We start from the raw sequence: 17,490 nt of genomic DNA on the forward strand, positions 1-17,490 counted from the left end.
TGGTTGATTACTTGTGGATCGTCACCGCGCTCGGCACGCAGGCAGGAGAGGTGGGGACAGCGTCAGAGCCGAATCCCCAGGGCTGCTCCATGTAGGTGCTGCCTGAACGTTTTCTGGCCTCGCTTGAGCCAGAACGTTGTCTTGAGCACTTGGAGACGTGTAGAGGTCAGCACAGAGGTGGAGCCGTGTCGTTACCATCAGGTAAATCATTGCATTAATTCTTCCTCCTGCCTGGGACTGGAGGTGGAGGTGAGGCATGTAGCTGCAGATACATCATCGCATGCACACACAGCCTGTGACCTGGCCTCGTGCTGTCTCGAAGGGGCTCGTGTCCACTTCCAGCTTCTGTCGAGTTCTTTGTGGAACACGAGCTCGGTGTTTTTAGCTTGTACAACGTCCCAGCTGGGGAAGCACAGGGGGTATTAGTGCTGCTGCTCCCGAGGCAGCAGTGACAGCGCACGCTGACGCAGGGATCGCTGCTGTTAGACTGGCTGCTCAGGCTCCTGCCGCGTCCCCGCTTGGACTCAGACGCGGGAAATTCGCCTTTGGTGGCGTCTGGAGGGGGAAGGCAGGATGCACAGTTTCTGTTGGGCACCTGAGAACGGGAGAGCGGAAGAATAGTCTCAAACCAAATGACAGGACGTGGTAACCTTCAGGAGGACACCACGATACCGTGACCGCTCCTTCGCTGGGCCTTGCGCTCTCGCCTTACGCCTCCGAAGAGAACGGGAGTAGGTTGTGTGTATCCATCCCTAAGCTTAATGTGGAGTCTTGACACAAGCGAGGGAGCGCTCCGCCTCGTTTGCAGGTGATTGCTGAAACCATTGGACACTCTGTGTGACCGTGGCGGCGCGCGGTCCGGCTGACGCGCGGTCCGGCTGACGCGGGCTGTGTGTGCGTGTGTCCGCAGAGCCCGGAGGTGGAGCAGCTGGGCCGCGTGGTGGAACTGGACAGCGACATGGCAGACGTGACCCAGGAGCCGCCCCGCGAGGCGCCAGCGGAGGACGGCGTGGCCGAGGAGCCCGACGCCGTGCCCGCGTCCACCCACATCGCCTCCAGCCTCGGTGTCAACCCCCACGTCCTGCAGGTGAGCACCGGTGGTACCTCTCACTAAGTCCTCCCTTTGCCTCCCCAGGAGTATTTATATAGCAGCTTGTAATAAACAAAACCTCACACCTATAGAGAAACAAAGAAATGGCAGCGGAGTCAATTCTGCTGTTCAGCCCATTCTTTATTTCACCAGCGCTGGAGCTCTGGGTTCATCCTCCATCAGTGCTCCAGCAACTGGACGCTCTGGTGTTGCTTATATTCGCATAGTTATTACATATGCATTACAAGTCTTGAGAATTTTGACATGCAATACATCTATACTAAGAAATAATTGATGATGTTAGTTATAATTGATTAGTTTGTTACTTACATCTGTTAATTACTAATCAAACATAAGCCAAGCACTCTGCTTCCCAGCAGTGTTATTACTTAATCTTCTCCCTCTTGTCATGCAGAAGGATCTAAAACTTGAAATATATCCCCTGATTTTGCAGATGGTCAGAAAGCATTGATCCATGGCTTTGGGTTAATGATGGGTACGTCCTTCGTAACCTAATCACAGCATACATTCATTTACCAGCTTCTCGTCAATAGCGTGATTAAAACTTGCACGTTAGGCTTCTGGTTTTCTGTGGCAAGCCTTTATAGACATGAAGAGCTTAATGCAGAGGTGGAAATCATCTTCTTGTCCCAAAACCAGGGTGTGCATACGAACGAGCACACACAGACAAGATGCTGTTCATTGGAGTTGCACCAGCCTGGGTGCTGGAATCAACCAGCACCCAGCAAGGAGAGTAGAGGGCATTGGATACAAGATCTTATCACTGTTTTCACACCCTAACGAGCCAGTTGGTTACACATCTGCGTATTGCATTACATAATCATTTTAGCCTATAATGAGCAATGTCCATCTGCAGGCTGCTTTACCCACAGTCTCAATGTGTTAAAGCCAGACCCAGCAATTGTGCGGCTTCCCAATGTCTGAAGCTGCAAGGGCAGGTGTGGCTGCAGCTTGTGACCGGGTGTTCTGCACGTCACCCTGATCTTTGTTCCACAAGCAGACTGACCTAAACCTGGCTGGATTTACGTATCTTTAGGTTAGTGCTTGCAGGCGGAATTCATTCTTCTCAGTGAGGACAGCAATCCGAAGGCTAGAACTAAGTTCTGCAGCATGGGCAATGTGATCAGATAAACTAATCCTTAGGCAGGGCTGCCTCAGGACCAGCTCGGGGGAACAAGGTACAGGGATCGCTGGTCCGGGCTTGGGGCTTGGGGTCTGCCTTTATTTTGTGAAAGGGATGGACCTGGAGCACTCGTGGTTAAACAAGTAGAGTTAATCTAAGAAAACATCATTATTTTAGGACTCTACACCCCTCCTAACAAGAACTGTGGCCCCGACTTAACTAGTGGTTTGTGAAAGTTCATCATGAACTGACCACCTTGCTTTTGGTTCTCCTGAAGGGTGAACTTCACCAGGGTTTGAAATACTCGTAGCGTGAGCGTGTTTGGGCACGAGCAGCAGCCTTTCCTGGGTGGGACAGGGGCCGGTGGGGTCAGCTCGCTGCTGTGCGAGTGGTCGCTAACTCACAGGCTCGATTTATCCCGTTTTTAGATTATGAAGGCCTCTCTGCTTGCTGACGATGATGACCTGGACCTGATCCTGGACCCTTACCCTGTGAAGCCACCTGTGAAAATGGACACGTCGCAGGAGATCTGCTCGCCGAGGCTCCCCATCTCAAAACCGCAGGGGCAGAAGAAATACTCAGGTATGTGAGGAAGCACATACTGCCTGAAACGAGCTGAATTCTGAGGTTAACGGGCAAAACGGGACCCCTGGCTGAATGCACGGCCCAGCGGCCTGTGCTGGGGTGGGACAGCACTGGCCAGCAGCCGCACGCCCACCCATGCTCCTTCACTTCTCCTCTCAACAGGACAGGGGAGAAAACTGGGTGAAAATTGGATTGAGATAAATGCAGGAGATTGTTTTGCCTGGGACAATAATTGGTAAACAGACTTGAGTGAAATGGATGCATTGCCTGTTAAAATAGGTCTGAGTAGGGAGAAAGACAAGTGAAAACAGCAGTTTCCTACGCTGCCCCCCCTTTCTCAGGCTCAACCTCAGTGCGTTCCCGACTCTCCCACCTCCTCCCCACCCGTGGGGCTGGGCAGCGGGGTTGTGCTCAGTGCAGAGCGGTTCCTCTCTTGCTCTGTTTTCGCCCTTTCTCCTGCTCCAACACGCGTCCTGTCCCTGACAGCGGAGGGGACGCCTCCTTCCTCCTCCTTCCTCCTCCTGCCCTCACCTTGCTGCTCCCCCTCCTGGGTTCACTCTATTCCTTCCTGCCTGTGTGGCATTCTCTGCCCGTTTTAAGCTCTCGCAGAGCTGCCACCAGCTTTGCAGGTTGGTTCAGAGGTGCCACTGCTCCCCCAGTGTGCTCAGCCGTCACCTGCAGTGGCTCTGGGGACAGCAGCTGTGTGCAGTGTGGGTGCTGGCCCCTTCTCACAGGGAGCACCCTGCAGCCCCCGCCACCAAAGCCTGGACGTTGGCACCCAGTACAGCCACCAGCTGCCCTCTGGGAACAAGTGTGGAGCTGCTTCCTGAATTCAGTGGGCAGACCCAAGATCATAGAATCATTTTGGTTGGAAAAGACCTTTAAGATCGAGTCCAACCGTCCCCCACCCCGTCCCTGCCGCGTGTCCTGAGAACCTCCTGTCCGTCTGTCCAGCCCTCCAGGGATGGTGACTCCAGCACTGCCCTGGGCAGCCTGTTCCAATGCCCCACAGCCCTTTGGGGAAGGAATTGTCCCCAGATCCAACCTCAACCTCCGCTGGGCAACTTGAGGCCGTTTCCTCTGCTCCTGGCGCTTGTTCCTGGGGAGCAGAGCCCAACCCCCCTGGCTCCAAGCTCCTTTCAGGCAGTTCAGAGATCAGAAGGTCTCCCCTCAGCTCCTGTTCTCCAGCTGAACCCCCCAGGTCCCTCAGCCACTCCCCACATTTTGGGGTGAGACTGTGTCCTGTTCTTGGTGGAACACCACGTGCTTTAGTTTGGACAGTGCAGATCAGGCAGCGCACCATGGGTTCTGCGGTTCTGAGTACTGTGGATAATCTTGCTTAGCTACACATTATCATCACAATCCACAAACATGGCAAATGTTTTCACTGCTCAAGAACTGCTGAAACACATTTAAAATACCAGTAACGTGCTGCCAAGAAGCAAATACCCTGCTCACTCGCCTGTTTTCCTCCTAGCTGGTGGGCTGCTGCAATCCAAGTTCGCCAACATAATCCTCCAGCCACCGAGCGCCGCTGCGCAGGACCCCAAGGGAGCCAGGACAACCAGCAGCCCCGTGTCCGTCCCGCTTTGGCCGGCGACGTCTCCGCTGGCGCCCGCGTTCCCGGTGCGCCCGGCGCTCCCCGAGGCGCCCATGAGGACGGTGGGTGTCCGCAGGCGGCCCGCGCTGGTGCCTCGGGACAGGTCCATCGCCCACGGCAAAGGGAAGCTGCTGATGGACATGGCGCTCTTCATGGGCCGCTCCTTCCGCGTTGGCTGGGGACCCAACTGGACGCTTGTCAACTCTGGAGACCGGTTGAGCAGCTCGAGTGAAATGGAAGATCCTCAGTGCGAGCCTGTGGAATACGGGTTCCTGCCAACTCCGGTTGCCCCGAAATCGTGAGTAGTCGCTTCCTTCAGGGTGATCCTCACATACGCTCTCTTTGTGTTTGAAAGAATCCTCGTTGTAGGTTGATATCTCTTTCAAATTCAGCTGAATGTTCCTTTTGATACGCAGAAGTGGCGCAAAATCACGTTAGCAGTGGAGATTTCCTGCAGGTTGCTACTTTACAGCAATCTGTATCTCAAAGGACGGGAATACCGTAGGAAGAGTAGTTATTTCTTTAACAAGTAAACAGTCATCCAGGTGAAGGTTAAAGAGGGCAAGTTCAAAATTGTTGTCCAGGAAACTCTGAATGTGCTGGTTGTCCCTGAGGATGTATCTGTAGCACCTCAGAAGTTTCTTGGTTAGTTTCAGAATTCCCAGCTGCCTCCTTTCTTTACGGAAAGCATTGTACAGACCTTTCCTGCGCTGTCAACTCCGTCCCTACGCTGGACTGGAACGCAGCTGGATGTTCTCCCACTTATACCTCCCACAAAGCTCGTTAGGTGGTTGTTCTCCAGCGTATCTGATCAGCGGGCAGTGAGGTGCTCACGGAACGCGCTGGGGTACAGCTGGCTGTGCTAACGGCCTTCGGAGGCCTGGAAGGACGCAGCTCAATGAGGTTTACTTGCCAAAGTCTGGTTCTGGATCCCAGACTGTGTCATTAGGTTCTTTGTACCGAGCTGTTGGCCTTGGATCATCCGCCTTACTCTCCTTATGTTAAAAGGAAGCTGCAGCAATCCACACTATTCACAGCATCTCTGGTTTGTCTCCCTTTTCCCTCCAGGCTCTCAGAATCGTGTTTCAAGGTTCACGTGGAGAAGCTGAGCGTGGAGCAGCGGCCGGCGGACAGAGAGCAGCAGCTGTACCTCATCCCGCTGGAGATCAAGCTGCAGCACAGCACGGTGCACATGGACCAGCACTGTCCCCTCCTGGCGCCCAACCCGGGGGTGGCCGCCATCCACGACTACGCCCACTGGGTGCGCAAGGCGGCCGAGGACCCCGCGCTGGCGGAAAGTGAGTGTGGGGTGGTGCTTTTCACCGTGTCGATGGTGCATCTGGAAAACTGTCCGGTTTGGGTTAAGTTCAGGTCGCATCGGGGCAGTGAAATGTGAATAGAACAGAAAAATGGGCTGCAGCTCAGTGTTCTTTGACACATAAACGTGGTGGATTGAATTTGGGGAGCTAGCTGACTTGTTGTAACAGGATATCCTTCAAGATATTATGCTTATAATCCACGTGAGTCCTCTCTAAGCGTTCTTTGGTGTGTGTTTATACCTGATGACAACACACAAGAAGCGTGGGATGAAAAGTCCTCCATCATCCTAAGGACTTGGTGCTTCTGCCGCACCTGGGCTCTTTCCTCATGTGACAACGGCCACTTGACCTCAGCAGTGATGAATTTACAGGCATACTCCCAAGTAGCAAGTGATGGGACAAGAGGAAACGGCCTCAAGTTGTACTGGGAGAGGTTTAGGTTGGATATTAGGAAAAAATTCTTCCTGTAAAGGGCTGTGGGGCATTGGAACAGGCTGCCCAGGGAGCTGGTGGAGTCACCATCCCTGCAGGGGTTTGAAAGGCGTTTAGATGAGGTTCTCAGGGACACGGGTTAGTGCTGGAGTTGGGTTATGATTGGACTCGATGGTCCTGAGGGTCTCTTCCAGCAGAAACGATTCTGTGATTTCTGTGAAACGTTCTTTGTGTTTTCACTCGCGCTGAGTAAACGACTGTGTCCTGACAGCGGTTGTGAAGCACTGGCTGCTGACGTGGACCCTCTGCGAAGCCATCTGGGGGAACCTGAAGGAGCTGGAAGCCAGTTTGGAGGAGCCCAGCGAGTACGTCCTGGCGCTGGAGCGCAGGAGAGCCTTCTCGCGCTGGCTGGCGGACACGGCCGCCTGCCGCGTGGACGAGGAGGTGTCCCTGGCGCGCCACGGCAGCCCCATCGAGGCCGTGTTCAGCTGCCTGACGGGGAGGAGGATCGGAGAAGCCTGCAGGCTGGCGCAGCAGGCGGGTGAGACCCCATCTCGCAGCTTTTTGCAGGGAGGAGGAAGGGAGGCACAAAAAGAGAATTTCAGCTTAGAGCTGGTGGTAACTGGGTGCTTGGAGTTTTCCCGTGTCACCTTGTGCACGTGCTGCTTGCTACCAGGTTACATTCATCCTCTGTCCTTCCCATTCCTTTCTCTTCCCCCTATCCCAGTTTGCTGGTGAGGGGCTGGAGCACAAGTGTGATGGGAGCGGCTGAGGGAGCTGGGGGGTTCAGCTGGAGAGCAGGAGCTGAGGGGAGACCTTCTGATCTCTGAACTGCCTGAAAGGAGCTTGGAGCCAGGGGGGTCGGGCTCTGCTCCCCAGGAACAAGCACCAGGAGCAGAGAAAACGGCCTCAAGTTGCCCAGGGGAGGTTGAGGTTGGATGTGGGAACAATTTCTTCCCCAAAGGGCTGTGGGGCACTGGAACAGGCTGCCCAGGGCAGTGCTGGAGTCACCATCCCTGGAGGGCTGGACAGACGGACAGGAGGTTCTCAGGACATGGGGCAGTGCCAGTGGGTTATGATTGGAATCTATGATCTTGGGGGCTTTTCCATCCAAAATGACTCTTTGATCTTATGAAATTGTGCACAAGGCCCAGTAGTGCAGCTCCTGGCTGCTCAGCAGGTGGCTGTACTCGGGCAGGCTGTCCCTGAGCTGCCGTTGTCCCCGTCCAGGTGACCACCGACTGGCGCTGCTCCTGTCACAGCTGGCGGGCAGCCAGCCCCTGCGGGACCTGCTCACCATGCAGCTGGTGGACTGGCACCGGTTGCAAGCCGACTGCTTCATCCAGGAGGACAGGCTGCGCGTCTTCGCCCTGCTGGCCGGGAAACCCGTGAGTTCTGCTGCTCAGCTCTGTTCTCGTTGACTCAGCAGCGGTTCGTTTAGGCTGTGACGCTCAGCCACAGCAGGAGAGGGGAGCAAGCTGTTGGGTGTGAGCTTGCAACATGCACCAGCAGCCCAGAAACCACCCGTGTCCTGAGCAGCAGGTTTAGGGGGGTCCTGCCCCTCTGCCCCGCTCTGTGAGACCCCCCTGCAGTGCTGGTCCAGCTCCGGGTCCTCAGCACAGGACACACATGGAGCTGCTGGAGAGGGGCCAGAGGAGCCCCAGGAATGACCCGAGGCTGGAACAGCTCTGCTGGGGACAGGTGAGAGAGCTGGGGTGTTCAGCTGGAGGAGAGAAGCTCCGGGAGACCTTAGTGCGGCCTTTCTGGCCTGAAAAGGGGCCCATGAGAAAGATGGGACAGACTTTTGAGCAGGGCCTGCTGTGACAGGACAAGGGGTGATGGATTAAACTAAAGGAGGGAGGTTGAGGCTGGATATAAGGAATTGTTGCCCTGAGGGTGGTGAGAGCCTGGCCCAGGTACCCAGAGAGGTGGTGGCTGAACCATCCCTGGAGACATCCCAGGCCAGGCTGGACGGGGCTCTGAGCAACCTGAGCTGGTGAAGATGTCCCTGTCATGGCAGGGGGGGCACTGGGGAGCTGGGAAGGTCCCTCCAATACAAACCAGCTGTGATTCTATGAACTGTTTTATTTCCTGGTGTAACCTCGTGCTGCTGCACACCTGCTGTGTACCCGCTGTTGTGCGATGTTTGACCCAGTGATCTGCTTTTTTAGGTGTGGCAGTTGTCGGAGAGAACGAGCATCAACGTGTGCTCGCTGCTGGACTGGAAGCGCTGCGTTGCCGTGCACCTCTGGTACCTGCTGCCCCCCACGGCTTCCATTTCCAAGGCTCTGGCCATGTACGAGTCGGCGTTTCAGGTGGGTCTGTGTCCAGTGAAAGGAGACTTTAGGCAGTACCGTTGACTGTCTGGTGCTGCTCTGAGACCGTGAGCAGACGAGTATCGCTGCGGAGCTGCTGAGGATGGACTCACGTCTGGGTTTGCTGTTTCAGTTGCCCTTTCCGCAGCTTTTCGACGAGCTTATGCAGCCGATCTCTTTGGGAATGTTCCTTCCCCCACTGCAGTGGGAACAAAGTGCCAGGGTTGAACCCCTTGGGAGCTGTAGAAGCTGAGGAGCTGCTCCAGCAGTGATTTATTTGGAGCGTGTCTCGCAGCGATTGTTTCCAGGTGCTCAGAACACATAAGGTGGAAGCAGTCCTGCAGACAGCTGTCCTACCCACAGTGTGGCTTCATACATTATGCAAACCCTGCTCTCTCCAGAGCTCTCAGCCACTGCGTGCAGGACAAAATAAGTGTTTAATCAAGGGCTCAGCTATCTTTAGATAAGTGATGTTCGTGCCTGAAGAGACCCTGAGCACAGCATCAAGTCTGGTAGTGAGTTGGTGTGTGCTTAATGCTGCAGGAGTGTCCACTGTTGAATTTGTGTGTACTTAAGTGTGTTCATGGTATCAAACACTGAGCTTTAGTTTGAGCGTGGCTTGAGCTTCAGGTAATGCTGCTGGATTAGGACGTGGGGCTACAGCCCAGTGATGGAGGAAAAGTGGTCACAGCTCGTTTCCAGAACTTTGTATGGGAATAACTGGGAACAGGCAGGACGTGGAACGTGCTTCAGGCCCCGCGCTGGTGTTCCTGATAGCACAATATCGGGGGTTTCAGGTACCTGGGCTGTGAGACAGACCCCCTACATCTTGTTCCATCAAGTCATATGAGGTTTTCCAGCCATAAAATCACTCAGGAATGTTTTGTTCCTGTGTGAGAGCTGCTTGTACCTCCCCACAGTGGCTTCTGAGAGCTCAGTGTGACATGGAATTAAACCTGCCCAAGCAGTTTGGGTTTAGGTTTTGCGTTTTAGCCTTGTGTAGCTGCTGGGTGAGTTTTACCGGCAGGTGCAGCTCCTGCTCCACAGCGACCGGTGTTCTGAGTGCGGTTTGGTTCCGGAGCACGACCTCTAAACTCACTGTTAAAACTGGTTCTTGTAGAACACGCCGGAGTGTGAAAAATACGCCTGCTGTCCCCTGCCCCCCTACCTGGAGGATTCCGGGTGTGTTGTTGAAGATGATGATAATGGAGGAAGGCCCCTGAGAGACGTCTGCTTCCATTTGTTAAAGCTCTACAGCGACAGGTGAGTGGGCAAATAGTTAAAAAGGATTTAGAAGAGTCTCGATCAGTGGGTGACGTGTTGAATTCCCACCCAGGGGTGTGAAATCAGCCTCAGTGGTTACTGAACCGCTCAGAGTAGTGAAAATCTGCCTTGCGTGTGTGCCCTGGGACAGTGGACACTGTCACGCTGCAGGTGGTCAAAGTTAAGCTTTGGAGATTATTGTATTGGGGTTTAAGTGTTTTCTGGATCTGAAGAGCACAGTAATCTTGTTTCACCATAGTTGCCTGTGGAACTGAGGCACTGAGAAACCTATGGGAGAAGAACATAGAGAGGTGGGGACAGGCCGATGCAGGCTCGAAAGAGGGGCAAAAGGATTTTAAGAGTAGCTTTAAAACAGCCCCAAAACCCACATAAATCACATATGTGTAATGCGGGAGAAGGATGGACTCAAGAACTCTATGAGAGTTACAAACTGAAGCCGCTTAATGCAAAATTTGTTCAGGTTATATAGTTTTAAACTGCTGATTATGTAGTTATGTTATTTATACTGGATAATTATAGTTAGATTACAGGCCGCTTACACTTCTTTAGCTAATACATGATTGGCTTCTGTCTTAAACACTCAGCACCTCCTGTGTCTCGCCACAGAGCACTTTAATTCCCCATTCTCCTCTCGCTTCATCAACTTTCTTCCCCATTCTGTGTGGTCAAGGACATTTCCATGACCCTTCTTTTGTGGCCTAGGGCAGCTCGATGCCGTCTTGCTCACTGCACGGACATCCATTTGTTTCCAGAAACGATCCCACGTGTAATAACTGGAGGTGGCAGAAAGGAAGGAACCAAGCAGGGGTTTCTGTTTCTATGAGGCCACAACCAGCTGTTAGTTCCAAGCCCTGTTTCCCCGCAGGCACTATGACCTGGAGCAGCTGCTGGACCCCCGCAGCGTGACGTGCGACCCCCTGGACTATCGCCTGAGCTGGCACCTCTGGGAGGTGCTCCGGGCGCTCAACTACACCCACCTGGGCAGGCAGGGCCAGGGGGTGCTCAACGCCAGCTACGCCGCGCAGCTCGAGAGCCGCGGCCTGTGGGAGTGGGCTGTGTTCGTCCTGCTGCACGAGCCCGACGCACAGTGAGTCCCTCTATCGGGTTATTGTGGTTTTCCTCAAAAATGTGTGCTCTGTTTCTAGGCTTACTCTGTATGCTGTCATTACGTAGAATCATTGCGGTTGGAAGAGACCCTCAGGATCATAGAGTCCAACCATAACCCAGCTCCACCACTAACCCATGTCCCTTAGAACCTTGTTGAGAGTCACAGGGTGTCCTGACCTGGAGGGACCCACAGATCATGGAGTCCAAGTGCTGTCCCTGCAGTGACACCCCACAGGTCACCCCGTGTGTCTGAGGACGCTGTCCAGTCTCTTCTTGAACACTGTCAGGTTGGGCCGTGACACCTCCCTGGGAGCCTGTTCAGTGTCCAGCACCTCTGGGGAAGAACCTTTGCCTGACGTCCCACTGACCCTCCTGGCACATCTCCTGCCATTCCTGGGCTCTTTCCCTGTGTGGGCGCTTCTGAACTGCTCTAGTAATGGTGACATGGCACATCACCAGGGCTTCTCTCACATTAAACTGGAACGGCACAGCTGGAGAACTTTATCTTGCTTCTAAAAACTCTGTGTGCCAGAGTTAGAGAGCGGCATGAATAATTCTGCGGAGTTAAATGTCTTGGTAATCAGTGCAACACGACACGATTTATTGTCTGTCTCCTGGATGCCGCTGTGGGGAGTTGTTGTCCCTGAGGGTGGTGAGAGCCTGGCCCAGGTTCCCAGAGAGGTGGTGGCTGAACCATCCCTGGAGACATCCCAGGCCAGGCTGGACGGGGCTCTGAGCACCCTGAGCTGGTGAAGATGTCCCTGTCATGGCAGGGGGGAACAGATGAGCTTTGACGATCCCTTCAGCCCAAACCATCTGCGATTCTGTGATCTCGTGGTCATTTTGACACCGTGTGACTGCACCTTGTCTCTGGCTCAGCACATTTACTGCATTCCAGAAGTCATCCTGAAGACACCATTAATGCAAAATACCGTCACTGTTCCCCTCGTGGCGGATCAGAAGTCAGTGTGTCCGGAAGTGTGGGAGTCACCAAAGTGCAGTTTTGCCTTTGTCGGGAAATACACCCCGAACAAAAGATTGTCTTAGACTTGTAGAGCAGTAGAACACGCACCTGTAGTGGGAGGTGTCTCCTGCTGTTCCTGTTCAGTGACCATTCCCACGTTGCTATAGAATCTTTTTCTAGCCCATACCCTCAAATTGAGCCTGTGCATTACTTTAGGGGCCTGGATCGCACTTCAACGTTTCCGAGCACAACACTAGCAATGACTTTTCTCAGCACCTGGCCTGTACTGAAGGAATTCAGCTGATTTTAGAACTTTTCACAGTATCCTGCGTTCGGGGCCCCGCGGGGTTGGCGTTTGGCTGCACTGACGCCCGTGTCTCTGCTCTCAGCTGCTCGTGTTGAATCGTATCTTGTGGTGGAGCCATCAGGAGGGTTCCAGTGGTCAATAACGCCCTGTCCTCTCTCCGCAGCACGCGGGAGAAGTCGGTGCGCGAGCTCCTGCACCGGCACTGCCAGCTCGCCGAGACCCCCGAGTCCTGGGCCAAGGAGACGTTCCTGACGCAGCGGCTCTGCGTCCCGCACGAGTGGATCCACCAGGCCAAGGCCGTCCGGGCGCGCGTGGAGGGCGACCGGCACAAGGAAGCGCTGTTCTTGTTCAAGGCCGGGCACTGGAACCAGTGCCACAAGCTGGTGGTCTGGCACTTGGCGTCGGGTGAGTCCGCGCTCCTCGTTTTTCACCCCTTTTGAACAGCAAACGGAGCAGGAGCGGAGGCTGTGGGGTGGTCAGTAATGCGAAGGGGTGGTGTTGCTCCAAAACGGGGCTCTTCACCCAGCCTGTGTTCAAAAGAACCAGATTTAGCACGCAGAGGTACTGTGTTCATTGCAGAGTTGCACCAGCCTGGATGCTGGAATCAACCAGCACCCCAGCACGAACAGTAAGAGCTGTTATATACAAAATGGTATCGCTACATTCACACCCTAAAGAGCCAGTTAGTTACACATCTGCATATTGCATTAGATAATCATTTTAGCCTATAATGAGCAACGTCCAGCTGCAGGCCACTTTACCCACAGTCTCGATGTGTGAAAGCCAGACCCAGCAATCGTGTGGCTTCCAAATGTCTGAAGCTGCAAGGGCAGGTGTGGCTGCAGCTTGTGACCGGGTGTTCTGCACGTCACTGTTACCTTGGTTCTATGAGCAGGCCGACCTAAACCTGGCAGGATGTCTGCATTGTTGGGCCAGCAGCTGCAGGCAGGGTTGGTTCTCTCTGGTGCTCTTCGTAGCCCCAGGGTCCGTGTGGAGCTGCCTGGTTCAGAACAGCTCCTGCTCACAGCTGCTGGGATGACCCTGCACTGCAAACACAAGGGCAGCGAGGAACCTCCACCCCGTGCCCAAGGGGAACAGCAGGAATGTTCTGGAGCCTCAATCCTGCGGCTTCACTTCAGTTCTACACAAACAGCTCCACACAAGGGCTGTTCAGCACAGTCCAGTGGAACCAGCTCTGGAAAATCCACCTCGATGTGCTCTGCTCCCATCTCTGCTGTCCTGCCTGTATTCAGCATTCTCTTCCACCCACCCACGTGCACTGAAACCCAGCAACCCCTGCCCTGCGCTCCCTTCCCCAGTAACTGTGTTATTGAGCTGACAGCGCGTCACCGAGACCATGTTTGTTCATAAATATCTCATCAGCCATGACATCCTTCCTGTACAGGGCTTATCCTCAGGTTAACGTGGCCTAAGTCTGGAGTACACACGGCAAGAATACAGATTTTCAGACCTACACGCAGCACAACTCATGTTCTTGCGTTGGCAGCAGTACAGGAAGGCACCATGCTCTACGTTTTTCACCCTATTCCTGCATCAGGGCTCTGTAAACGAGCAGAAAATCAGTTTTAGCAACATTTCCTATTTTCCAGAGGGCTGTTGACCTTCCTATGGTTTTTGTTTGAGGAGGCAGCACGTTCCCATTGGATTGTTTCATTACCTTAATAAGTGGCATGTTTGGTTTCCTGCATTTCTGATGGGAGCTTGAGATGGTGCTGATGAGTCTCCTATAGACTGACTACAGGCATCTGAATCGGGTCCTTTTAAGACCTGTAGCAGCAGAGCAGGTTACAGTGGGAGTACTGGACAAAAATGAAAATGAATGTTGTTTTGAAGGAGAATTGACCACAGCTGCTTCCCCAGCATCAGTCGCAGGGTCAGTCATTGAGGGCATCAGTCACTGGGGGCGTCAGTCGCAGGGTCGGTCAGTCACTGGGGGCGTCAGTCGCAGGGTCGGTCAGTCACTGGGGGCGTCAATCACAGAGTTCACTAACACGCTTGTTCTCTCCAGATGCGATTATTAATGAGAACTACAAGTACCTGAAGGGGTTTTTGGAGGACCTGGCTCCCCCGGAGCGCAGCGCCCTCATCCAGGACTGGGACACGGCGGGGCTGGTCTACCTGGATTACATCCGCGTCATCGAGATGCTCGACAGGATTCAGCAGGTAATGGATTCAGACTTGTGTCCTCTTTTAATACAGCATGGAAGCTCCTCCAGAGTCTCGCTTTTGGCATAACTTTCTCCTCGCTGTTGGGCGGTAACGTCAGCGTTCCCTTCTGCACACACAGGCTGAGTGTGCTGCGTCTCCGAAAATACAGAGGGGTTTGGGAGGTGGTGACAAAGATGTGGGCTCTGCCCTGCGAACACAGAGTGTGACAAGCAAGAGGAGTGAGGGCAAGGAGAGAAAACAAGTTAGTAGGGGGGTCTGCACATCAGCCCCGTGTCAGCCCCACGTCAGTCCCCGCGGGTTCGGTCCCAGAGCTCCCGGTTCCCCCTCTGGGCTGTGGGCACAGGTTTCGGTGTCGGTTGTCTGCGGCAGAGCAGCTCGGGGTGCAGGCAGCGCTGACACCGACTCTGCTCTTCTGCCTCCAGCTGGATTGTTCCCCGTACGAGCTGGAGCGGTTACACACCAAAGTGACGTCGCTGTGCAACCGGATAGAGCAGATCCAGTGCCACAGCGCCAAGGACCGCCTGGCGCAGTCAGGTACGGGGGCGTCGGTGTCCGTCACCCGCGGGGACAGCGGTTCTGTAGCACCGGCTGTCAGCAGCTATGACCATATGGCAGCTCTTGGTTGTCATTTCAGGCGGTTTTTGCTGCCTGCTTGATGTGACATCCAGTGACTGGTCTGGCAGCTGCCCCTTGATCAGCTGTGGGGTGTCACAGTGCCACGGGGAGCGGGAGAACACTTGGGGACCACAGTCTGGTCTGAGGAGTGAAGCCAAAGGGAGCGGGGCTGGAGCACAAGTGTGATGGAGCGGCTGAGGGACCTGGGGGGTTCAGCTGGAGAACAGGAGCTGAGGGGAGACCTTCTGATCTCTGAACTGCCTGAAAGGAGCTTGGAGCCAGGGGGGTCGGGCTCTGCTCCCCAGGAACAAGCGCCAGGAGCAGAGGAAACGGCCTCAAGTTGCCCAGGGGAGGTTGAGGTTGGATGTGGGAACAATTTCTTCCCCAAAGGGCTGTGGGGCATTGGAACAGGCTGCCCAGGGCAGTGCTGGAGTCACCATCCCTGGAGGGCTGGACAGACGGACATGAGGTTCTCAGGACATGGGGCAGGGACAGGGCTGGGGAACAGTTGGACTTGATCTTGAGGATCGTTACCAACCGCACAAGTTCTGTGATCCTGTCGGTGTTGCTCACGCCCACGGAGGGCTCTGTGTGGAGAGAGGAGTCTCTGCTGGAGCCGATCACACCAGGGCCTGGTTCTACCAGCCCAGCCTGCGGCTGTTCCCCCTCACCCCCTTGGGTCGCGGTTCCCTGTTGCAGCGTGACCTCGGTGCCGCACTGACCCTGCTCTTCCTCCTGTCTCCGCAGACATGGCCAAGCGCGTGGCCAACCTGCTGCGGGCGGTGCTGAGCCTGCAGCCCCCCCCGGAGCCCGGCCCCCCGGCCTCGCCCGACCCCCAGCGCGTCCCCCTGCGCCTGCTGGCCCCGCACGTGGGCCGCCTGCCCATGCCCGAGGACTACGCGCTGGAGGAGCTGCGCGGGCTCACCCAGTCCTACCTGCGCGAGCTGGCGGTCACCCAATGAACGGACGGACGTTTGCTGCCCCCTCCCCTCGCTCTGGCGCCAACCACCGCTCCGCCGGGCGCGTTTTGCCACCCAGGTGTGAAGCGGCTTTGGTGCGTTGGGCTGACGTGGGATCGGTGTCACCTGAGCCCGGCGGGACCTGCCCGATGCCCTCAGCCTCCCCACGTTTTCCTCGAGCCAATAAAGCGCCTGTTGCGAACGTGTGTGCGGGTGCGGTGGTCCCTGGGGGGTTGGGGCTGGAGCTCCCGCCGGTCCCTTGGCCCAGCGCGCAGCCCGGTGCAGCGCCTACCGGGATCTTCTCCCCTTCCGCTGCCGCCACGCTCGGTCAGACGGCGGCACTGCCCGGATGAGCTGGCACCGGGAGCTTTCACCGGGGCCGCGTGGCGCGTTCGCTCTGCGGGGGCCGGGGGGGACAGGAATCCAAGTTCAGAAGTGTCTTTTTCCACGTTGGAGACCTGCGGACGTGTTGATTCTCCTGTTTCTCCACCTCCAAAAGCCAAGCGAGCTCGTTCCCCGCTCGGGAGGAGGGCAGGGGCCACCGCTGCGTGTGCCTTACGGCCACTGCTGCCCGGGGACCGACACCGCGGACGCTCCAGAGCGCGGCAGCACCGGGGAGGCTGGACCGCGGCTCCCGGCCCTCCCGCTGCTGCTCTGCATCGGCTCCTTGAAGGTCTTTATGCATGAGGATTATGTAAAGGTTTTTATTAAAACAACAAAAAAAATATAAATAAATGATCTAGATTATTTTCCTGTCTTTTTGAAAACAATAAATAAAGTGTTTATAATATTCCTAGGGTTGCGTTTTGCTTTTTAAGGTTCCGGTTGCGTGTCTCTGTCCCTTGGCTTGTCCCCCCGGGCGGGAAAGATGACTGCGGTGCAGGAACAGGAACGGGGCCATGGGCACAAAGACACGGGAGAGGGAGCTGGGGGGTTCAGCTGGAGAACAGGAGCTGAGGGGAGACCTTCTGATCTCTGAACTGCCTGAAAGGAGCTTGGAGCCAGGGGGGTCGGGCTCTGCTCCCCAGGAACAAGCGCCAGGAGCAGAGGAAACGGCCTCAAGTTGCACCGGGGGAGGTTGAGGTTGGATGTGGGAACAATTCCTTCCCCAAAGGGCTGTGGGGCATTGGAACAGGCTGCCCAGGGCAGTGCTGGAGTCACCATCCCTGGAGGGCTGGACAGACGGACAGGAGGTTCTCAGGACATGGGGCAGTGCTGGGGATGGGTTATGGTTGGACTCAATGATCTTGAGGGGTGTTCAGTCACCGTCCTCCCCAGTCCGGGTGTCGCTTGTGCAGCCAGGGCTGGGGAACCCGCTCCCTGGTGCCAGCTCTCAGGCACAGACCCCGTGAGGAGCTGTGGCGGTTGTGTCCCCTGCCCAGGCCGTGTCGCTCTCCTGCTGCGCCCGCATCGCACACGGTGAATGTGACACCGGCCGCTGGGCGCAGGGAGCCGGGTCGCTCCGGCTTCGCCTCCTTCCATTACCGTAATTGCGTCTCCGCAGCCCCGGCTGCTGCCCGGGCCAGAGGAGCAGAGCGGCCGGGACGTCGGGCTGGGGATGAATAATTCACCGCCTGGA

At 55.6% G+C, this 17,490-nt stretch overlaps 1 protein-coding gene across 1 annotated transcript in view; it reads left to right on the plus strand.

The window, feature by feature from the left end:
* Window positions 1-16,703, plus strand: part of NUP98 (nucleoporin 98 and 96 precursor) — a 42,711-nt gene extending 26,008 nt beyond the window's left edge. The window contains exons 21-33 of the mRNA XM_065834096.2: window positions 911-1,087; window positions 2,663-2,816; window positions 4,297-4,717; window positions 5,488-5,717; window positions 6,442-6,711; window positions 7,401-7,558; window positions 8,342-8,485; window positions 9,606-9,748; window positions 10,635-10,856; window positions 12,311-12,552; window positions 14,177-14,331; window positions 14,760-14,871; window positions 15,700-16,703. Of these exons, the coding sequence (XP_065690168.2) occupies window positions 911-1,087; window positions 2,663-2,816; window positions 4,297-4,717; window positions 5,488-5,717; window positions 6,442-6,711; window positions 7,401-7,558; window positions 8,342-8,485; window positions 9,606-9,748; window positions 10,635-10,856; window positions 12,311-12,552; window positions 14,177-14,331; window positions 14,760-14,871; window positions 15,700-15,914 (2,643 nt within the window). The 3' untranslated portion in view covers window positions 15,915-16,703. The remainder of the gene's footprint in view (window positions 1-910; window positions 1,088-2,662; window positions 2,817-4,296; window positions 4,718-5,487; window positions 5,718-6,441; window positions 6,712-7,400; window positions 7,559-8,341; window positions 8,486-9,605; window positions 9,749-10,634; window positions 10,857-12,310; window positions 12,553-14,176; window positions 14,332-14,759; window positions 14,872-15,699) is intronic.
* The last annotated feature ends 787 nt before the right edge of the window (window positions 16,704-17,490 follow it).

Source organism: Patagioenas fasciata, chromosome 1 (assembly GCF_037038585.1).
Source record: "Patagioenas fasciata isolate bPatFas1 chromosome 1, bPatFas1.hap1, whole genome shotgun sequence".
Taxonomy (NCBI): Eukaryota; Metazoa; Chordata; class Aves; order Columbiformes; family Columbidae; genus Patagioenas; species Patagioenas fasciata.